This window comes from Trachurus trachurus, assembly GCF_905171665.1.
Source record: "Trachurus trachurus genome assembly, chromosome: 6".
NCBI classification, from domain to species: Eukaryota; Metazoa; Chordata; class Actinopteri; order Carangiformes; family Carangidae; genus Trachurus; species Trachurus trachurus.
This window is the reverse complement of record NC_139897.1, coordinates 32288471-32312888: the sequence shown is the minus strand read 5'-3', so window position 1 is coordinate 32312888 and position 24418 is coordinate 32288471. Positions and strand designations below refer to the sequence as shown.

The window sequence follows — 24418 nt, the reverse complement described above, 5'->3', positions numbered from 1 at the left end:
AAACCACTGATGCACGTTGCCTTCAGGGACAGATTTTCAGCAAGGAGTCTCTGTATTTGCCTCGAAAAAACGGCTCGGACCCATCTTGTCCACGAAAGCGTTTTGGAGTTGTTGGATTGTGTATTTTGATGAGTTTGATGAGGGAAACCAAGAAATCCCATGAGCCTCCGTAGCGTAGCTCTGAGCAGCTCACGGCTCTGCTCCGCCGTTCTAAAAACAGCTTGCACCGACAATTAAAGGTAACGAAACTACTGCTATGACTATAGGGGTTATGGCAATGGGCCAATTTGCCAAAATGTTGAACTATCCCTTTAATAAAACTATAAACCATTAAACCAGACTCCACCTGGACCAACACGGCGGCAGCTACAAAACGTTTCTCTGAACTGTGACAAACTCAACATAGGGAAACTAGAGTAAAGTGACTCAGAGGCCAAACCTGCTGAGTCATGACTCATAATGACTAATGACTCACTGTCACAATCACTGTCACTCTGATCAAACGTCACTCACCTGCGTACGACCAGTCGATCTCCTCTGAGAACTTGCGTTGGTTCCTGTAGGTGTATCCATCAGCTGCAAGAGACACAGAGAGACACACGATCAGTTACACGTTTATATCAATCAATTAGTCAATCAATCGATCAATCAATCAATCAATCAATCAATCGTGTGAAACTAAAAATAATAAAAGAGGTAAAACCTGCTCACAAAAACAACAACAATGTGATTTTCCTTTAAAATCTTACACTAGAAGAACTTTGAATCACGGGCTGAACCTTCGTGGCTAATAAAACATTTATTTCATTAAAGTCGTATGAACCTCTCAGTTTGTAGCTTCGGGCGATTTAAGGTTGTAAAACAGTTTTTACAGAATCAAAGTTGTGAGACGAATGAGGCTTTAAATTCCTGAGCTGACAGTTTCATTGTTGGAGTTGAACTTTTATGGTTTGATTGGACTCGAGAGACGAGTTCACTGAGCGGCTGCCAAACTAAACAACCAGCTAACTGTTTATATTATAAAGCTCCTTCAGTATAAAGGTAGATGTTTATATTAAAGCTCCTTCAGAATAAATGTACAGTGTAGATGTTTGTGTTAAAGCTCCTTCAAAATAAAGGTAGATGTATGTGTTAAAGCTCCTTCAGAATAAAGGTAGATGTTTGTGTTAAAGCTCCTTCAGTATAAAGGTAGATGTTTATATTAAAGCTCCTTCAGAATAAATGTACAGTGTAGATGTTTGTGTTAAAGCTCCTTCAAAATAAAGGTAGATGTATGTGTTAAAGCTCCTTCAGAATAAAGGTAGATGTTTGTGTTAAAGCTCCATACAGTATAAAGGTAGATGTTTGTGTTAAAGCTCCATACAGTATAAAGGTAGATGTTTGTATTAAAGCTCCATACAGTATAAAGGTAGATGTTTGTATTAAAGCTCCATACAGTATAAAGGTAGATGTTTGTATTAAAGCTTCATACAGTATAAAGGTAGATGTTCATGTGTAGTGTGATTATAAAGCAGCTCTAGGTTCTATATTAATACTGTGAAAGTATCAAAGCCTCAGTCCACAGAGAGATGCACACAGCCTGGATTCAGAAACTGAGCCTTAAAACCAGCCGTCAGGACTTCCTGTCACTTTGTGATGTCACAACAAAGCCCCGCCCCCTCACCACCACCTGGACAACACCATCCAACAACTTGCAGGATTTGGTTTCTCTGAGTGTTTTATTCTGAAATCTGCTCTATTTTTTTTTTATTGTATCACTTCAGAAAACAGTCAGCCAATCAGAAGAGAAGCTCAGAGCCTCCTCCTCTCTTCTGATTGGCTGACACCGACCTGTTGTTACTAGAGCTCCAGAGAGGAGATGGAAAACTACACTTTTACCTCCTCAATTTGGACATTTTGGCTCAAAACAGAAACAATTAAACCCTGTGAGGATCAGTGAGTTCAAACCTCCTCTACATCCCATCATTGACCACGATCCTCTACCTCCCTCACTTCCTGCCCTAACCCTGAGCCGACCGGATCGGACCGGACCGCTCTGCTCCGGCCCTCAGTCATGGATATAATGAGATCCTGTCGGGAGGTGACATCATTAACCCGAGCGGCTGTCCGGGCATCTGTCACGTTAATGAAGTGGAGCTGTTGGAGAACAACACCTCATTACCATCACAGAGCACCGAAAGGGCCCGCCGGCTGAGCAGGAGGGAGCTCACGTGACGCCGCCGGGGAAGGAAATCAAGTGACATGATGATGAGGTGTTCACGAGCATGGGAAAGGAAAATGTTGGGAATTCACTGATGGAGCTAAAACATGAGATTTATTAAAGGTTTCTGGTCACAAACCTTAAAGTGTAAAGGTCTGGTCTAACAACAACCTGTATTTTCATAAACTTTCAACTTGCCGCCACTGAAATACAACCCAAACTCAAACATTTTATTTTATTCCTCAGGATCATGCTAAGTTTTATCTATTTATTTTTCAAAACCAGCCAATCACACTGTAGAACAAACTGCATTAATATTCCTCAATGACAGAGAACAAGCCTTAAAGGGATAGTAGATAGATATTTTGGCAATTTGGCCCATTGCCATAATCCCTATAGTCATAGCAGTAGGTTTGTTACCTTTAATTGTTGGTGCAAGTTTTCTATTTTTAGAACGGCGGAGCAGAGCCGTGAGCTGCTCAGAGCTACGCTACAGAGGCTCATGGGATTTCTTGGTTTCTCTCATCAAACTCATCAAATACACAATCCAACAACTCCAAAACGCTCTCGTGGACAAGTTGTGACCTGCACATTCACAAACCTAACAAACCTACTGCTAAAACTATAGGGATTATGGCAATGGGCCAATTTGCCAAAATGTTGAACTATCCCTTTAAAGGAGCTTCAATGATCGTCAATAAACCAATGCATGGTTTATTTATTAACAGCTATTGGACGAAACCATCTTGAGCAAACATCCACTGTTCCTAGACAATAAAACCTATACAGATCAATACAGCACAATTAATCTCAATGCGATCAAAACCACATTGCATCGTCAGCACCATGAGTGTTGGAACATAAAGGATCAATGACATGTTTGTTCGTTTTTTATAGCTATTTTTTGTTTTGATGGACTTGTCTCCATGGTTACTAGATCTTCACTGTTGGGAGTCTAACGTGGGTCCTGTCTCACCCCACTGGTGATAATTACAGCCACAATTACACACTGTAATTTAAATCTCACCCTGAAGCGACAAACTCGTTTCCTTCCAAATTGTTCCCTGTGTTCGTTTCTGCAGAAGTTCAGTGTCGGATTTAAATTTGAGGGACTAATGTGTGTTACAGCAGCGACTTTACATACACACACACACACACACACACACACACACACTGAACGATTTATACTGTCAGCAGCTTCCACCTAAACACCTGGAAACACTTCACAGGTAACATTCGCAATCTCCATTAAAGCTCCATACAGTATAAAGGTAGATGTTTGTGTTAAAGCTCCATACAGTATAAAGGTAGATGTTTGTGTTAAAGCTCCATACAGTATAAAGGTAGATGTTTGTGTTAAAGCTCCATACAGTATAAAGGTATATGTTTACTAGTGAAACTGAGCCTTAAAACCAGCTGTCAGGACTTCCTGTGACTTTGTGATGTCACAACAAAGCCCCGCCCACCACCTTGACCCATGCACCTTCCAACAACTTGCAGGTTTTGGTTTCTCTGAGTGTTTTATTCTGAAATCTGCTCTGTTTTTATCGGCGGACATGTTTTTTTATGTCTTCTCATTGATCAACACAGAGAATATGAAGCTTTGATGCTACAGTAGAAAACAGTCATTTCCTGTTTCGCCATGACGACGCCCTCATGCACAAAGCAGCTCCATAATGAAGTTGTTTTCCCATTTAGGGTCTGCACTGATCTTTGACCTCAAACCCAAAAAACAACAATCAATTAAGCCTCAAGCCAAGAAACACAATCATAACATGGCGACACAACAGAATCACAACAAAAGCATCAAGAGGAACCAACAGGAAGAAGCTGCACATGAACAGTTTATGTCAGTGTCGGAGAGTTTGCAGCCTTTCCCCCGATTAAAATTCATGACCACGACCCCACCTGGTTCTGGTCTGACTGTCCGGTCTTTAAATCTGCAGTAAATTAGGAGATGAGGAGTCCCGCTGTGTTGTGTTTATTCCCTCTGAGCTCGGGATGATAGCGGTCTAATCCAGGATTACATGTTTGACAGTCTGGGGCAGCGACTCCGGAGGAAACACGAACCTGAGCACCGTCACTCAGGACGTTAATGGTCTCATGTAAAGCAGGTGTTTCCCAGCCAGGTTGTCTGTAATCTGAGCTGCTCTAAGACCAAAGTCGCTGCTTTAGATTAAGACTCAGTCACTCTGAAAGTTTGGATCGGATCGGGATTTACAACTTTCTGCTGCAGCGATTCGATGTGAGAGGGAAGTTCAGAGCACAGAGCAGCTGAAACCTGCAGTTTTACAGAAAAGGAAGTCAAAGAACAAGAAAAATATTGTTAGAAAAAACAGGAAATGATGTGTAGTCGTTACTAAGATGGAAAACTAGACTGAGAAGAAGAAAAAGGACAAGAAGAAAAGCAAGAAAGAAGAAGGACAAGAAGAAGAAGGAGGAGGAGGGCAAGAAGAAAAGCAGGAAATAAAAAGAAGAAAAAGAAAAATGACAAGAAGAAAACGAAGAAAGAAGAAGGACAAGAAGAAAAGGAAAAAGTAGAAGATGGGAAAGAAAGACAAAGGGAAGAAGGACATTAAGAAAAGGAAGAAGAATAAGGAAAGGAAGAAGAAGGACAAGAAGAAAAGCAGGAAGAAAAAGAAGAAAATGTAAAATGACAAGAAGAAAAGGAAGAAAGAAGGAGGAGGAGGACAAGAAGAAAAGGAAGAAGTAGAAGATGGAAAAGAAGATGAAGGACAAGAAGACAAAGAAAAATTACAAAAAGAAAAGGAAGAAAGAAGGACAAGAAGAAAATGGAGAAGTAGAAGATGGGAAAGAAGGAAAGGAAGAAGGAAAGGAAGAAGAAGGACAAGAAGAAAAGAAGGAAAAAAAGAAGAAAAAGAAAAATGACAAGAGGAAAAGGAAGAAAGAAGAAGGACAAGAAGAAAATGAAGAAGTAGAAGAAGGGAAAGCAGGACAAAGGGAAGAAGGATATTAAGAAAAGGACGAAGAATAAGGATCCTTTCCTTATTCTTCGTCCTTTTCTTAATATCCTTCAGGACAAGAAGAAAAGCAGGAAAAAAAAAGAAAAATGACTAGAAGAAAATGAAGAAAGAGGGACATGAAGAAAAGGAAGAAGAAGAAGATGGAAAAGAAGGACAAGAAGATGAAGAAAAATTACAAAAAGAAAAGCAAGAAAAAAGAAGGACAAGAAGAAAATGAAGAAGTAGAAGAGGGGAAAGAAGGAAAGGAAGAAGAAAAAGACAAAGAAAAAGAGGAAAAGGAAGAATAAGAAGAAGCTTCAGTAAACCTCAGTGAGCTCATCCTGGGACTGTTCTGGGATCAGCTTCTAGTTCGAGTCTCCGAGGGAACAAAGCTCTTCCTGTTCCAGAGGAACGTCGCGCTCCACTCGTCCGTCTCATTTCACTTAAACTGTAGAAACTTTAATCCCTGAATCTAAAAACACCCGGACGGAGCCGAACCTCCAGGAACCGGCTCAATCGGCTCCCCGCCACTTCTCCCATGATTCATTGCACGGCCACAAGCAGAGAGTGAATGAATGAATGAGTGAATGAATGAGTGAATGAATAAAAGGCATTCCAGCTACGTTACAACCGCGGCAATAAAGGAACAATCAGGACGGTCGGTTCGGTGACCTCTGGGTTAAAGGTCAGAGGGCACAAGTTCAAGTCACAAGAAGCATCTTTTTCACTTCCTGCAGCAGAAGAGGTGGACTATACGTCTTTGCCGTGTACCGTAACTATGTTATATAGTTTAATAAAATAAAACTTAATGCAGACTGATCGGTTCATTGTAAAACATTTATTTATTGATGTAAATGTGGTGATTTCTGTACGTAGGCTACAGAGCCCCGAGGCAGCGCTGCTCTTCTGTCCAATACACACATGAAGCTTCACTTTTCATTCAGACAAACTAATGCTACTGATACAATTGTTAGATTTCATCAATGAGACCAACATTTATCTCCTAAAAATAATGTAACCAGCCGGTGGTAAACCTCTAAAAACCTGCGGGTAAGTTCATTAGCAATCGTTTTCTCCCCCGGGATGACGACGGAAGTTGGCCGGCCGAGCAGCTCTGCAGACCGGCTGCTGTCTCTGTGATATCCCGGTCGTTGCGGAGCTTCACTTAAACAGCCGTCATTTGGATAAACTGGCCGTATATATTAGTTACTTTCTCGCATGAAAAAATATTAAAACTTAATAAAGTTACATAATTACAGCGCTAGAGTGGGAAATAAAACAGCTTTTAGCCTGTTTTACAGCTACCGCTACCGGTTGCCGCGAAATGCATTCTGGGAAACTTGTATACTGCGGTGTGAACGGTGTCGGTCTGCTGAAGTAGCAGACTGAATCCCACATTCAGTCTGCAGTATACAGCACGATGTGAAGAACACGTTTTGGTCAGGACCAACTTGTCTTTCTTTGTCAGGGAATCAACTTTTTTAATCAAGACAAGATGAATTCCCCTGATTGGCCGGAACGAGACGCCTGGTGGAAGTCCGAAACATCAACAGGAACCACGGATATTTCAACATGACTGTAAAGATATTCACAGAGTTTGTTTGTGTCCAAGAGGGACGATCTGGTTTGTTTTGCCGACGCCTATAGCGACTGTGATTGGTTGAAAGAATTCCAAACAGCCGGGTTTTTTTTCCTCCGATCCGATGAGCGAGACTAGTTATGGACACATAACCTTCTCCTCCTTTACCTTTTCCTTTTTTTTCTCCTACCCCACTTCCTCTTCATCCTCCTCTTTCTCCTCTTTCTCCTCTTCTCCCTCCTCCTCTTCTTCCTCAATTCCCTTCTCCTCCTTTCTCCTCCCCCACTTCCTCCTCCTTTTCTTTATCAATTCCCTTCTCCTCCTTCTCCTCTCTGTCCCTCTTCTCTTCCTTTCACTCCTCCTCTTCCTCCTGCTCCTTTCTCCTCCCCCACTTCCTCATCTTCCTACTCCTTTCCCTCCTCCTCCTTTACCTCCTCTTCCTCCTTCTCCTTCTCTACCTCTTCCTTTCACTCCTCCTCTTCCTCCTTTCTCTTCCCCCACTTCCTCTTTCTCCTCCTCATTTCCCTCCTCCTCTTCTTCCTCAATTCCCTTCTCCTCCTTTCTATTCCCTCTTCTTTCTCTCTCCTCCTCCTTTCCCATCTTTCTCCTGCCCCACTTCCTCTTCCTCAATTCCCCCTCCTCCTTTTCCTCTTCTTTCTCTCCCCTCCTCTTCCTCCTTCTCCTCTTCCTCCTCCTCCTTTCCTTCCTTTCTCCTCCCCCACTTCCTCCTCTTCCTCCTCTCTGTGACCTCCAGACAGGAAGTTGTGAGCTCCGTTAAGGTGGAAATAGAAACTTGACGTGTAAACAGCAGCTCTGACATGAAACACCTGCAGCTCTGTTACAGTCTGTGTGTGTGTGTGTGTGTGTGTGTGTGTGTGTGTGTGTGTGTGTGTGTGTGTCTATGTGTGTGTGTGTGTGTGTGTGTGTGTGATGTGTTCAGAGTCACCCGAGGCGTCGGCTTCGCTGCACATCACTGACTCAGCTGATAAAACTGTTTGAAGTTTGCACTGATGGAGAAACGACGGCGCAGTGAAGAGATGACCGCCTTACACACTCAACACACACACACACACACACACACACACACACACACACACACTGGACACACACACACACACACACACACACACACACACACACACACACACAGGTTTGAGTTACGGACCACACCGACGTCCGGTCGACACCCGACACGAGAAACCTTTTGTGACACCGAGCACAAAGAAAACACACCTGTCCGTCCTGTCAGAGAGCGACGGTGTGTGTCTGTGTGTGTGTGTGTGTGTGTGTGTGTGTGTGTGTGTGTGTGTGTGTCTGTCTGTCTGTGTGTGTGTGTCTGTGTGTGTGTCAACAGGAAACATCCTGAGGTCATTAAATCGTTAAACAAACACATACAAATATGATTTTTGCTCTCTCTCTCTCTTTTATTTTGAAGGTCTTCCCTGACCTGACTTTGCTGCTGAACCTTTCAAAATAAAAGTCTGTCATCATCACTGAGTTAAAAAAATAAAATAAAAGTCTGATGGAAGTGAAGAAGCTGCACGAATTCTGTTCTTAAGTTCAGAGTTAACTTGACTTAACTTGTGAAGATTATCGATCGTTTCCAATACAGCTATTGATCCAATCACCAAACAGAAACAACTACAGAAAAGAGCAGAGTTATTCACAAGGGAGGCAACAGAGAATCCTCAAATAGATTTTTTTTTATTTCTGCAGATTTATTGAAAGTGGCCGATCTAATAGAACTTCAGACCTTAAAAATAATGTATAAAGCAAAGAACAGCTCATTACCAGAACATTTACAGAACTTGTTCAAGCTGGAGGAAGAGGACAACAGACTGAAGCTTGATTTTAAACATACACTTACAAGGTTAAGCTTACAGTAAAACAAATGTGTATTTCTGTTGCAGGTGTAAAACTATGGCATTCACAAAACAAGGAACTGAAAAGTTGTATAAGTATATCTCAGTTTAAGAAAATGTTTAAAAAAGAAAAATAAGCGCAACTTATTATATGTTTTACCATCTTTAATTGTTTTTTTGGAATAGTGTATAATATCGGTAGTAAGCTAATGCAATTTTAACAATAGAGAGGGGCAGATAGATAGATAGATAGATAGATAGATAGATAGATAGATAGATAGATAGATAGATAGATAGATAGATAGATAGATAGATAGATAGATAGATAGATAGATAGATAGATAGATAGATAGATAGATTACAGAAAATTACAGGAATTTAAGGTTGGAGTTTATTGAAGTGGTGAACAAACTATTATGTTTTCTTACTTAGAAGATTAACTTATATTGAAAATAAATTAATATAAATGAATGAATGAAAGAAAAATGACCCCCAACCCTCGGACCTCACTCTTAAAAAACTTCCTGTTTGCAACAATATGACTGATAATAACTGGAGCAGCAGAGAAACTGTAGAAGGAGCGAAATCGGCTGATTTACGATGAACGGAGGGAAGGAAGTGAAGATGGGAGGAGGAGGAGGGAGGAAGGTTGGGAGGGCTGTAATTCAGGTCTTGAGGGCAGAAAGGAGGGAGGAGGGAGGAGGAGAGGAGGAGGGGGGAGGAGGGGGAGTTACATGCTTATATTCTACTGGAGCAGAGTGAATGAGGAGAATAGGTTGTATGGGGGAACTCTTGCTCAGCGTCTGTGCTGCTCACACACACTGACACTATGTGTGTGTGTGTGTGTTTCTCTGTGACACACACACTGAAACAGTGTGTGTGTCACAGAGAAACACACACACACAAACACACACACACACAGACACACATACACAGTGTGTGAGTGTGTGTGTTGAGCGGAGAGCGGCCGGTCCGGTCTGTGGGAGACTCGCTGCCTCCAGCCGGACGCTGAATAAGAGGATTAGAGCTCGGAGCGCTGGGAGAGCAGCGACGTCCACAGGGCCGTGTGTGTGTGTGTGTGTGTGTGTGTGTGTGTGTGTGGGGGGGGGTGAGAACCGGTGCCCACGCCAGAATGTGTGACCCCCCCCTTTACCCCCTCTACCACCGCCACCGCCCCTCTACTTCCACCCTGAGTCCCTGCCCCTCTGCTCCTGATGCCAGGGCACCGGGGGTCTGAGGACGGGACGATGGGGGAGGGAAGGACTAATACCAACCAGGGGGGGGGGGGTGAGGAGGGGTGAGGCAGGTTAATCTGAGGACGGGCTGAGCATTTATTTATTTATTTATTAAGGGATAGTTCACCCAAAATTCAAATTGCACTCATTATCTACTCACCCTCATGTCGACTAAGAGGCTATGTGTTTATGGAAATGAATGTATTATGATGACTCAAACTATGGACATATGTGAGTGAATGGATTAATGTATGTTTGAGGTTATGTGATGCTGATATGAATGTATATTTATGATTACAGTTAGTGTGGCGGTGTGGATGCATGTGAATGACGTTCACATCAGCTTGCTGCATGTGCAGGATTGTCCAGTGTGGTCTGTTTACTCCACCAGTCTTTTAACTTGATGTTCTTTTTGCACTGTATGTGTTTTTTATGTATGCAACATGTTCCCTGTCTCCGCGACAAATTTCTCCCTGGTGGAGACCAATAAACTAACCTAACCTAACCTAACCTAAGGGCTGGGAGAAGTTTCAGAGTCCTCCGTGGCTTCTCTGAGTTACAAGGGGTCTCGGCGTAGCAGTGCATGTCCATATGACGGTTGCAAATGGATACCAACTGTCTTCGTAACAAAAAGACACACCAAAAAACATCCAAATACCTCCATGCTGCTCGTATGTAATGTCCCTCTTGTATTGAAGCCCCGACATGCGAAATTGTCCTGAAAAAAATTAAATAAGTCTATATTTTAAGCTTGTTTTGTAGCAGAAGATTCTTGAAGCTCCTCTTCCAGGGTTCGTCCAAATTAGACGAACCAGGAAGAGCTTGACAACAACAAACAAGCTTGAAATATAGATTTATTTAATTTTTTTTCGGGACAATTTCGCATTTTGGGGCTTCAATAGAAGCCACGGAGGACTCTGAAACTTCTCCCAGCCCTTAGTCCACATGAGGGTGAGGAGTTAAGGGGTGAAATTTCAATTTTGGGTGAACTATCCCTTTAATCTGAAGACGGGCTGAGCTTTTTCACCGAGGTTCAGTTCCTCAACGACCACATTTTCCTGATTTGGGATTCATTTCCTTCCTTTTTTCCCCCGTTTCTTTTTTTTTTCATCCATCCAAAGAAGCCGCCGGTTAAAATTTTCTCATTTCTATGGAAATCAGCTTCACAGGGACTCGACACACGATCCGTCACACGTCCACAGGCCGACGTGTGCGGTGTGATTGTGTTGAGTTCAGCCGATAATCACACCTGAGCTTGTGTTGTGTTTGCAGGTATTTGGTAAAAAAAAAAAAAAGAACCATAAAAAAAAAAAATTATGCAGGAAATTAAATTTAAATTTTTTAATAATCCAACCTGCACAGGAAATGAATATCACAAGTCGCTGAGACGTTTCAGTCTGGTCAGTCCTGTGCAGGATTTGTTGTAAAATATTGTAAAATGCGTCAGATGGTGTGAAACGACACAGAGGAACTAGATTGTGGTCGTATCCTTCCACCAAGCTGCAGAAAATATGGTCTGAACCTTCTCTATTTTCTGAGTTACAGCCGTGTACAAACAAATGTTTGAGTTACAGCCGTTTCTATATCTATGGTTACAGCACTGAATAACAGAAGAATTACAGAACATTATGATGTCACAGTGAAGTTGACTTTTGATCTTTGAGATACAAAAAGGTTACATTTTTATCCTATTAGTACAAAGGAGTATTAGGGCCAGCCCAAAACAAAAAATAGCCAGGCAAAAAAAAAATTCAGCGGAAAAAAAAAGCCAGCCAAAAAAACACACACACACAAAAAAAGAAAAAATTGGCGGAAAAAAAAATTGGCAAAAAAAAAAAAAATCTGGCACAAGGAAAAAAAAAATTGGAAAAAAAAAAAAATGGAAAAAAGGAGAACATTTTGGCAAAAAGAAAAAAAAATTGAAAGAAAAAAGAAAATTTTGGCAAAAAAAGAAAATTTGGCAAAAAAAAAGAAGAAAAAAAAAATCGGAAAAAAGGCAGCAAAAAAAAAAAAAATAGCCAGACAAAAAAAAATTCTGCGGAAAAAAAAAAGCTAGCGAAAAAAACCCACAAAAAATAGCCAGGCAAAAAAAAAATTGGCATAAAAAAAAAAAGTCAGCCTGACATTTTTTTTTTTGGCTGGCTTTTTTTGGGGGGGGGGCTGGCCCTAATACTCCTTTGTATATTGGACATTACATTGTGTTAGAAAATGTGTTTCCTTCATTGGAATCGGACGGATGGACGACCTTAAAACAAGACGCCTCCCGAGGTTCGTTCATATCTGAGCCCAAAACCTCCAGAACCAGACAAGGACCAGATCGCTGGACGTCCTTCATTGGTTCTGTTGGGTTTAATGTGATCAAACTGAACTGGTAAAACCTTTAAAAACGAGGATTCAACAACAACAAAATGTTTCTGTTTGCAGATTTAGATCCAGGGTTCAGGTCTGGATGTGCAGCGAGGAGCAGGATCTGCCTGAGAGTCTGAGCCCAGGGCGCCATCACACCCGTCCATGATGAGGTCATGTGGTTTGGTTTGGACGAAGAGGAGTGTGAACAGCTGGAGTGTGTTACCGTTCTGTCACCGAGCAGAAAAAACCAGCGCTGTCATAACATGTCCCACTGAGGCTACCGTACACGCTGCTGCTGCTGCTGCTGGTTTCTGTCACAAACCTTCAACTGCTGCTGTTAAACGTTGAAAACTCTGAGTTTTTCAGACAGAAACCAAAACCTTAAAGGGATAGCTCAACATTTTTGGCAGATTGGCCCATTGCCATAATCCCTATAGTCATAGCAGTAGGTTTGTTACCTTTAATTGTCGGTGCAAGCTATTTTTAGAACGGCGGAGCAGAGCCGTGAGCTGCTCAGAGCTACGCTACGGAGGCTCATGGGATTTCTTTGGTTTCCCTCATCAAACTCATCAAATACACAATCCAACAACTCCACAACGCTCTGGTGGACAAGTTGTGAGCTGCACATTCACCACGCTATGAGATAATAACACAACGTTACCACACAGAGTTGTTTTAGAGGGAAATTCAGAGACTGCTTGATGAAAAACTGTCCCTGAAGGCAACGTGCATCAGCGGTTTTGCATGAATTTCCCTCTAAAACAACTCTGTGTGGTAACGTTGTGTTATTATCTCATAGCGTGGTGAATGTGCAGGTCACAACTTGTCCACCAGAGCGTTGTGGAGTTGTTGGATTGTGTATTTGATGAGTTTGATGAGAGAAAGGCAGAAATACTGTGTGCCATGCAGAGCTCACGTCTCTGCTCCGCCGATCTAAAAATAGCTTGCACCGACAATTAAACCTACTGCTATGACTATAGGGATTATGGAAACCAAAACACAAACATGACTCACTTTGTCGTCTTTGCCAGCAGTTTTAAATCCTGATTAAACTCTGCATTTCAACACTACAACTGTCTTTAGACGATCTACTTCTTGTTTACAGACCGACTGTAGGCTACGCACAGTAGGTGACGTGTTTGTTTTCAGTTGTGTTGTTATGAATGTTTCTGTTGCGTAGTGAGAGATTCATGTAGTTATAGATGCTTCAACATCTTGGCCTTGTTCTGTCACATGGATACGACAGAAACACTAAAGACACTGGTTAATTAGCCTATAGCTAGTTAGCACAAACAGACAGAAGTGCCTTTGCAGTCAAGGTCACATTTAAAACATGTATTTAAATATTTAATAAAGTGATGCATGATGGAGCATACGTTGTGCATTTCATATCTTTTCCATATAAAGTATCTATGTTTCTATCTATGTTTCATTAAAGTTTTACAGCTCTACAACAGTTAAGACTAAAAGCCTCCAAACTCTCCGTAAAACCACCTGAAGCCAGATGTTGGTGCAGTTTAAAAACCTGTTTGGATTCTGGCTGCTGCTCTCACAGAGTTTGACCTCAGACAGCAGATAGATGTGAGTCATCCTCCTGCTGGAGTTACTAAACTCAGCAGATCCCTCCATAAAAAGACAGAAGACGAAGAAGAAGGAGAAGTCGAGACCACCAACAGGAAATCAAAGCAGCTCCGGAGGCACGAGACAAACGATCTGAAGGTCCGATCTGCTCTAAAACTCCCTGTGTGTGAGCGTTAACGCAGCAGAACCTGCAGCTTAGAGCTCCGGCTCATCGATCTCTCTTTTTTAACTATAAATGGCAAAGAACAAAAAAGAAAAAAAAGAAAAAAGAAAAAGGGGGCTATGGATTATCTTCAGGTCCGAGTCCATCCGGCCTTAAAAGGAGCAGAGGGAGGAGGATGATGAACGCCAGGAATGAAGGGAAACACGTTGCAGGATAAAAGAGTCGACTCAGAGCTGCAGGAGAATCAACACCTGCTCATTAACGGATGTTTGTTCAGCTCAGATAGAAACGCTGCTTTTCATCAGAAACAAGTTTGTTTTTAGGAAAATCACGATGAGGATGTTTATGAGAAGTACGCACGGATATAAACATCTGAGTCTGTGATGAAATATTGTAAATATTCCACTGAAAAACACGAGAGCTAAATCTGGAAGAATCAACCCGCCTCTATTGGCCCGGTTACAATAATAAAACACCAGAGATACTTCCTCAATTCTTTTCCGGGGACCAACATAACACTGATGATGACACTGCAATGATAACAAGCAAAGAACCCTTAAAGGATTAGTTCGCCAAAAAATGAAATTAATTAGTCATTATTGCCTCCCCCTCATGCTGATGAAGGGAGATAGTCCAGAGTTTACTGGAAACTACCTCATTTAGGACATTTTTACAGCCTAAACAGTCCTGGATTGAATATGCGATGCACATGGACGTGACCAGACTTGCCTAAATGAGGTAGTTTCCAGTAAACTCTGGACTATCTCCCTTCAGGACACTTGGATTGCAGTGGACGAGCAGTGTGGAGGAATATTAAATGGTTTTTGTGTAGTTTTATAGATGTTTTCGTCGTGTCGGGCCCTATTGACTCTCATATAAAGTTTTGGTTGGACTAGGAACCGGCCTCCCGGGTCTCCAGATGCACTTTGAGGAATAAAAAACTACTCCGGAGTATTCATCAGCATGAGAGTGAGTCAACAATGACTAATGAATTTCATTTTTTGGTGAACTATTCCTTTAAAGAAGGTTACGCGTCGTTGTGGTTGCTATAGGCAACTTTTCTTTTTTCCCTTTTTGCGAAACAACGATATTGACAGCGGTGTCGGGCTGGTCATGCGAAACATCCTCTGTCTCGTTCCTGATCTCCGACGGCTGTGAATCGTGAAGGTTTAGCTACTTGAGTGACCAACTTCCTTAAGATTAGAAGATCGTTGTTGCCACGGTTACAATCATTACAACGCGTAAAGTGAAGAGAATAAAATTTAAAGACCTTGTTTTCTTTCACATAGAATCAAACACCGTCTTTCCACCACCACAAAAAAAACCTCCTTTATCTCTTTACACGAACGTCACCTTGCTCCTGTCATAATCTCTACGACCACTAGGTGTCGCCTGGCAACAACATGTAGCCTAAATATATTTATTGAATTATTTTAATTCATTGACGATTATCTGGGTCATTTCTGTTTCTGTTTATTTTGTCTAAATCAAAACTCAGAACCTCTAATTCTGTTTATTTTTAATTTAATTCAATCAATTAATTAGTTGTAGCCTATGTTTCCTGAGCAGCTCTGAGTACGGTGGCCCCGAGAGGACAAAGTAGGGCTGTCACATGAGTAGGGATGTCACGATTATAGATTTTCTTTGTACGATTATTGTCAGGGAAATAATCACGGTATTACGATTATCATGATTATTATGCATTCATTAATTTACATCATATGAATGTGTAAAATCAAATACAGTCAAAATATAATTACATTACTAATTATTTACACTAAATATTTTAAGTCTCTATTATTAATATATAACCATTAACCAATTATTAATCCTGCAGGGGAAATGTTTTAAATATTCAAGTTATTAATTGTCATTTATACCAAATGTTTAAGTTAACATTGTTTGTTTTTTAGCACAAATGACTAACCAATCGTATGTTACGTTAGGTAAATGGACCAGTATTTCTTACATTTACCTTTACTTTGGTGCACAAACATCTGCCTCTGTCTTTCCAACATAATCTTTTTTGGGAAAGTGACGGTATTTGGACATTTTTACGATTAATTAATTGTGGCGTTTACTGTATAATACCGTGATTAATTGAGAAAACAAGTAATCGTGACATCCCTACACATGAGAGAAAAAGCACAAACATAACTAAGAAGACAACGACGGGAAAATAAAACATGACATCACATAGATTAGTGTGTCTTAATGTGTGTGTGTTCATGCTCTTAACTTTGAAATTGTCTCTGGTCGACGTCGTCCAACACCAGCGTCACCGCAGCACTTAACTGTGATAAGACTGAACTGTGTGTGTGTGTGTGTGTGTGTGTGTGTGTGTGTGTGTGTGTGTGTGTGTGTGTGTGTGTGTGTGTGTGTGTGTGTGTGTGTGTGTGTGTGTGTGTGTGTGTGTGTGTGTGTGTACTCATGTGTGACCTGTATCTGTGCTCAGAAACAAATGATCTCTCCCCGGTGGGGGGTTGGAGGGGGGGTTGGGGGGGTGTTGATGAATAATGGATGTGTCCGTGTCCGTCTACAGTTCCTCTCTCTCTCTGTCTGATTCTCCACTTCAACAATAACCAGGTTTGTTTACTTTACTTCTTGTGTCTCCGGCTTCGACCAATCAGCAGCGAGCGCCACATCTCTGTGACATCATCCTCAGTCGACACCGAGCAGCTAAACTTCACATCCGTCTCGTTGTTATCTCTACACGTCGACGTAAACGGAGACAAAACAAGTCGTAGACAAACACACGGACTTCTCTGTTTTATGTTTTTCATCATCATGAACCACAAACACTGAACTCTGAACTCTAGTTATGTTGTTATTTCACAAATAAATCCATTAAAAACTGAATAAATATCAGTATTTCATAACAAACGGCCATCACACTCCTGAACTACCTGGTTAATATGAAGAATATGAAGAAGTCCAGTTGCACTCGGAGGACGTTCATCAGCTCAGATCAACAGAGACAAAAGACAAAAGGAAGTGAAGAAGCTTCTGGAGACTCAGGTCGTCACAACACAACACCTGTAAACATCTGCTGCTGCTGCTCGTCCATCTCCAACCAAACCAAACCAAACCAAACCAAACCAAACCAAACCAAACCAAACCAAACCAAACCAAAGCATCCATCCATCAGGCCTCAGACTGTTCCTCTGCCTCCTCAGAAACCGCTGAGCCGATGTTTAAACAAAGAGTTCCCGCTCTGAGCCACTTGTTTACAGGAGCAGGAAGATTTAAACGGAGGAGAGCGAACAGCTGCAACACAAGCGGCTTCAGGTCCAGCTTTTATTTATTTAAAACATTTAAAACGTAAAGCTGCTGCAACATAAATAATGATTGATCGTGTCTCGGCCGAGCAGCAAATCACACTAAAGGAAAACATCTGGGTGCAACATCTGGTTCATGTCGACTTCAGAGAACAAAGAGTTGGAGACGCTTTAGTTGTTATGAATTAGATATAAACACAGATATGTACATATGTCGTCCATCATGAAAAGAGGCATCTCTGCTTCTCTCTGCAGCTCTGGTAACAGCCGGTCGGTGTCAGCCAATCAGAAGAGAGGAGGAGGCTCTGAGCCGCTCTTCTGATTGGCTGACTGTTTTCTAAAGTGATTGAAATAAAAATAGAGCAGATTTCAGAATAAAACACTCAGAGAAACCAAATCCTCCCAAATTGTTGGATGGTAGGTCCAGGTGGTGAGGGGGCGGGGCTTAGTTGTGACATCACAAAGTGACAGGAAGTCCTGACGGCTGGTTTTAAGGCTCAGTTTCTGAATACAGGCTGTGTGCATTTCTCTGTGGACTGAGGCTTTGATACTTTCACAGTATTAATATAGAACCTAGAGCTGCTTTATAATCACACTACACATGGACATCTACCTTTATACTGTATGGTGCTTTAACACAAACATCTACCTTTATACTGTATGGAGCTTTAACGTAAACATCTATCTTTATACTGTATGGAGCTTTAATATAAACATCTACCTTTATACTGTATGGAGCTTTAACACAAACATCTACCTTTATACTGTATGGAGCTTTAACACAAACATCTACCTTTATACTGTATGGAGCTTTAACACAAACATCCACCGTTCAGACTGACAGCAGATTATAGTGAGTGGGAAACAGGAAGTGATCATAAACGTCTCTTTAGTGACAGTAGAGAAACGGTTTTTCCCTCTTAAACATTGAAGGTCAAAGATCCTGAATGAGCACGAGAGGATACGTCAGTAGCTGCTTCTGTCGACTCACTGCGGTCTTTGTTGTTCCGCATTTACGGAAACTAAATATATGATACAAACCTTTGAGTTCATGTAATTCAGATTTATGCACTTGTGCAGACTTGTAATTTTCATTTACAAGCTGTGAAGACTGATGTTTACATCTGTAACGCCTGACTGAAGAAGTCACACCTCCTGTCAATCAGACTTATGTCTTTTTCTACGGTGGCCCTGAGGGCTCAACACACTGCACCTTAGGAAAACACACACACACGCACCAAGACGCAAACATGCTGCAATTTCAGAAACAACTTCAGTTTCAGTTTGACAAAACATGAGCTGCAAAAACTCAAAGACGGGACGTGATTTTAATGCTTTTTTTCCACTTTATGATCATATTTATTAACTATTTATCATGTTTATTTACTGTTTATCAGCACCTAGACTGCAAAATAATATAGAAATGAACCAAAATGACCATTAAAAAAATCAAATCTAAATGAAAATACACTTTTAAATATTGGGGTATCTTCACTGCACAAATTCAAAATCTTACCAAGAACATTTGTCTTATTTCTAGTCAAAAATAAATCTAATTATAGGCTACTTAAAATAAGACTCATCACATTTAAAAAGTAGCTTGTATTTAGACACTTTTTACTTTTTTCAAGCAAATTTTCCACTTTAAATAAGTAGAAAAATCTGATAGTGGAGCAAGTTTTTCTTTCTTATTACTAGCACAAAAAACTTTTTCTACTTATTTCAATTGAAAATTAGTTTGAAACAAGTCAAAATGATATAAAAACAAGTTAATTTTTAGGTGATGAGTCTTATTTTAAGTGGAAAGAGATTAGTTTTGACTGGAAATAAGACCAATACTGTATTCTTGGAAAGATGTTGAGTTTTTGCAGTGTTTAAAATCCGGTTTTCCAGTCATTTTAATTCATCAACTTTCACTTTAAACATCTTCCATGATCCATATAACGTAAATATTACAGTTATTTGTGAGACTTTGTGAGTTTTATTGGTTAATTATTAGTCATTATAAACCCATTCCCCGTCCCCAGAGGAAGAACCTCGGTGACTTCATCCTGGCTCAGTTCCTCCTCCTTCACCGTCGTCCAAAAAACCTGCAGCAGCTTCGTTCTCTCCGTGTTTCTAATCTCATCTCATCGTACTCACGGTGACGAAACAGTTTGTCAGAGGCCCAGAGGAAAAACAACTTAATCAAACACTAAAGCTGAATGGACCGAAGAGGAGGAGGAGGAAGAGGAAGAAGAGGAAGACGAAGGAGGAGGAGGAGGAGGAGAAGAGGAGGAGGAGGAGGAGGAGGAGGAGTGCCAGAACCGAATCCCACAGGAAACACAATGAGAGAGGAAGTGTTTGTGTGTGTGTGTGTGTGTGTGTGTCTATGTAGGGTTGTGTGTGTGTGTGTGTGTGTGTGTGTGTGTGTGTGTGTGTGTGTGTGTGTGTGTGTGTGTGTGTGTGTGTGTGTGTGTGTGTGTGTAAAGGCCTCTAAACGTTGGACAGTTTTGGTCGATGAAGACGCAGCAGCAGCAGCAGCAGCAGCAGACCACGATGATGATGATAAAAGGTTTTAATTTCTTTGAATGAACCCTGCTGATGCTGCATTCAGGGCACGTAGTATTTACCAGCTGCCAACTGGGGGAAAACAGCGAGCGAGGCAGTAAACACAGCAGCACAGATACCGACCGACCGACTGGGCCGCTCCTCCGTCTCTCCGTCTCTCCCTCCATCTGTCCAGATTCTCGTTTTAAACTCAGGCCTCGTTTAGTTTTTATTCTTCACAGTGTGAGAGAGAGTTTATGTTTTTATGTTTTTATAACTTTTGTTTTGTTTTCTCCAACAGGCAGTGAAGGCATCGTCATCTGGTTTACAGTAAATATGGAGTTTCTGTTTCCCAAAGAGATTATAATGACCCAGAATACTGCAGCCTGATTGGCCGAGGGTCAGGTGGTGTGAAGGATCAATAACTGATATTGATTAACGATGTAGCGGCCGGTCGATCGATCGGCAGGAGGAGGAAGAACATCTGTCGTCTCTGCTGATCATCATCCTCTTCCTCATCATCATCATCATCTTCCTCTTCCTCCCTCTTCCTCCTCCCTCTCTTCATCTTCATCCTCCTCTTCCTCCTCCCTCTCTTCATCTTCATCCTCCTCTTCCTCCTCCATCTCTTCATCTTCCTCATCATCATCATCTTCAGCTTCATCTTTATCATCATCATCATTATCCTCATCCTCCCTCTCCTCATCTTCATCCTCCTTATCTTCATCATCATCATCAACATTATCCTCTTCCTCATCTTCATCATCCTCTTCCTCCTCCTTCTCATCATCATCTTTATCATCATCTTCCTCCTCTTCTTCCTCTTCCTCCTCCTTATCTTCATCATCATCATCTTCATCACCTTCGTCCTCCTCCCTCTCCTCATCTTCATCCTCCTCTATCTCTTCATCTTCCTCATCATCATCATCTTCATCCTCCTCCTCTTTCTTCTCTTCCTCTACCTCCTCCTCCTCTTCTTCTTCATCATCATCCTCCTCTTCTTCCTCCTTATCTTCAATGTCATCATCATCATCCTCTTCCTCCTCCCTGTCCTCATCTTCATCATCATCCTCTTCATCTTTATCATTATCTTCCTCCTCTTCCTCCCTCTCTTTATCTTCCTCATCATCATCATCCTCTTCCTCCTCTTCATCATCATCATCACCATCATCCTCTTCCTCCTGCCCCTCCTCATCTTCATCCTCGTCTTCCTCCTCCTCCATTTCTTCTTCATCATCCTCCTCTTCCTCCATCTTCTCATCTTCCTCCTCCTCCTCTTCCTCCCTCTCTTCATCTTCCTCCTCCTCTTCTTCCTCCCTCTCTTCCTCCTCCTTCTCTTCATCTTCCTCTTCACCATCATCCTCTTCCTTCTCCCGTTCCTCATCTTCCTCATCATCATGATTATCATCCTCCTCCTCCATTTCTTTTTCATCATCCTCTTGGTCTTCTTCACCATCCTCCTCCTCCTCTTCCTCTTCCTCCTCCTCCTCCTCTTCCTCCTCCTCCTCCTCCTCTTCCTCCTCTTCCTCCTCCTCCTCTTCCTCCTCCTCCTCCTCACCTTCATCATCCTCCTCCTCCTCCTCTTCCTCCCCACCAGCTCGTCACCACTCAGACATTTAGCGCCGGCGCCTCGGGGAGGAGGAACTATTTTGAGGGATGACCTAATTGAAATCAGCAGCGGGGGGCGGAGGAGTGTGTGTGTGTGTGTGTGTGTGTGTGTGTGTGTGTGTGTGTGTGTGTGTGTGTGTGTGTGTGTGTGTGTGTGTGTGTGTGTGTGTGTGAGGGAATAATGGATTTTTTTTTTCTCGTTCCACGTTGTCCTTCGTTAACCTTGACACACTTCCTCCTCTGAACCAAACCGACGATCAAACTGGACGTCGTTCGTTTTCCTCGTCAGCGTTTTTTAATTTTTTAAAACGAATCAAACTATTAAATAAAAACGAATTATTAATTTGGTCTTTGACATTAAATCTTTTACGTTTCTGTTTCGTCCTTGTTTAAATAAAGTTTTTCCTACAGAATGGTGTCGCCAGCTGCCTCCCACTGCTCCCAGTTCACCCAGGGCGACGGCGCCAGCGAACCGGACGCTAACGACAGGAGAAGAGGACAGATGTTACACAGCTGTGGGAGGATTTTAACTCAAACACAAACTGCAGCTAACGAGTCGAACACCGATGAAGAATCTCTCTCCGTCCCCGGATCAATGAGCCGATTCATTGATTAGTCGAGCGATAGATTAATAGATTACAGATCAGACACTGATGCTGAAGCTTTTAATGAGTTTTTTTCCTTGTTGCTTCTGACGATAAACTGGAAATATTTGATTTGTTTTCATCTTCTACAAATAGAAACCATTTGATTTTAATGAATGAAATTATTGATAAATTAAATAAAGTTGAAATGAATGAGGATGAGGATGAATCCATGATGAGTTCAATGACCTCCTGAAGTTTGAGTTAAAGACAATTTGAAGATAATGAACCAATGATACCGTTTCCTCCTACATTACCCACACTGCAACTTGAGACTTAAAGGGATAGTCCAACATTTTGGCAATTTGGCCCATTGCCATAATCGCTATAGTCATAGCAGTAGGTTCGTTACCTTTAATTGTCGGTGCAAGCTATTTTTAGAACGGCGGAGCAGAGCCGTGAGCTGCTCAGAGCTACGCTACGGAGGCTCATGGGATTTCTTGGTTTCCCTCATCAAACTCATCAAATACACAATCCAACAACTCCACAACGCTCTGGTGGACAAGTTGTGAGCTGCACATTCACCACGCTATGAGATAATAACACAACGTTACCACACAGAGTTGTTTTAGAGGGAAATTCAGAGACTGTTGATGAAAAACTGTCCCTGAAGGCAACACGCATCAGCTGGTTTTGCATGAATTTACCTCTAAAACAACTCTGTCTGGTAACGTTGTGTTATTATCTCATAGCGTGGTGAATGTGCAGCTCACAACTTGTCCACCAGAGCGTTGTGGAGTTGTTGGATTGTGAATTTGATGAGTTTGATGAGGGAAACCAAGAAATCCCATAATGAGCCTCCGTAGTGTAGCTCTGAGCAGCTCACGGCTCTGCTCCGCTGTTGGTAACAAGGTAACAAACCTACTGCTAAGACTATAGGGATTATGGCAATGGGCCAATTTGCCAAAATGTTGAACTATCCCTTTAAGTTTGGAGATTTTGTCACTTTTCAAACAACATCTGGAAACAGACAGATGTTGAAGAGGCTGAAACTGGGTTGAAGATTTCAGATGATTAACTCTTTGTGTGTTTGACCTCTCACACAGTAACGAGCTCAGAAACAAAACTTCAACGACCTCTTTTCCTTTCAATTCTCCCAATTATCCAAACATGAACACTGCGTTTTTTCAACGGGAAACATCTGGAGCTGTGACTGAACATCTGGTTCACATCATCCCTCCGCGGTTTCATCCCAATTTATCAACTTCAGCCGCTTCCTATTAGATATAAGTGCCGTAATCATCTGGATTAACCTCTCGCAGCTCAGGTGAGTCGACACGACGCCTCGCAGGTGAAGAACCACGAAGAGGTTTTTTAACAGGGTGAAAAACAAATTGGTGGAGGTGAGATTTGTCAACTTTATTCTGAAAGGGCCTCCTCCTATTCAAAATAAAAACATTTCCAAAAAGAAAAAAGATTTATAAAATATAGAAAAGTTCACTCACTCACTCTGCACCTTCAGAAAACACATGCACAAACAACAACAGTTTGTGTATTTGCATGTGTTTTCTTAACCAAAGCGTTTTGAGCTCTCTGGGCCACTGTACTCTACATGCAAAACCATATGTCTTCTTGTGTTTGCTTGGTGATACAGCTCATTACCATTGTACATCTCATACACTAGTGTTGTAGTACTCCAGACCGGACTTGAGACTACGTTTTTACTCCGTCTTGTTTCTGTCTCAGTCGAGCTGGACTCGAACAAATGTCTCTTTGTCTCTCGCTCACTTTGGTTTATGTAACGTAATTCAATAAGTTTAAGAGAATTGAAATAGTTGTACTAAAGTATCTGCTTGTGTAACCATGTGAACAACTTGGTGTCACCAGTGTGAACAGTGGGAGACTGTTCTTCTGTTCAATCCAAACTTTGTTTACATTAAAGGAGACATATTCTGTCCCCTTTTCCAACAAATTAAAATAGTTCCCCGGTGTCTTAAAGACATATCTGAGACAGGTTTCAGTCAGAATACAACAAGGATCAAACATCTCAGCCTCTGCATCCTCTCACAACAGCCCTGTTCAGAACGGCTGGTTTCAGTGCCTGTCCCTTTAAATGCAAATGAGCCACTACTTGCCCCGCCCCTTTCTACCGGTCCCCATATAGGGGTGGGGTTATGCAAATTCGAAAACTAGTTACATCATTATCCGACAACTGAGGGAACAGCTTGTAAAACCACATGGATTTTGTCAATTCTCACATTTTGGAGGCCAGAAGACAAGACAAAGACCTAAATATCTGTTAAAAAGCCTTCAAAAAGTGATATTTCTATAATACGTCCCCTTTAAATATGGTTTAGATTTTACATCAAATCATCTTTTCTTTGTAGCTGAGGAGGAATAATGTAAATATCAAGACACATGATTATTATGAGGACTGGGACTGCAGTAATGGTCTTGTAAATGGTCTCGTATTGGTTTGGTCTCGGC

At 41.6% G+C, this 24418-nt stretch overlaps 1 protein-coding gene across 1 annotated transcript in view; it reads right to left on the bottom strand.

Annotated features, from left to right (window-relative positions):
• The window catches only part of ptprz1a (protein tyrosine phosphatase receptor type Z1a), a 113608-nt gene that overhangs the window by 76312 nt on the left and 12878 nt on the right, over window positions 1-24418 (bottom strand). Inside the window, exon 2 of the mRNA XM_083973425.1 lies at window positions 514-576. Within this exon, the coding sequence (XP_083829551.1) occupies window positions 514-576 (63 nt within the window). The remainder of the gene's footprint in view (window positions 1-513; window positions 577-24418) is intronic.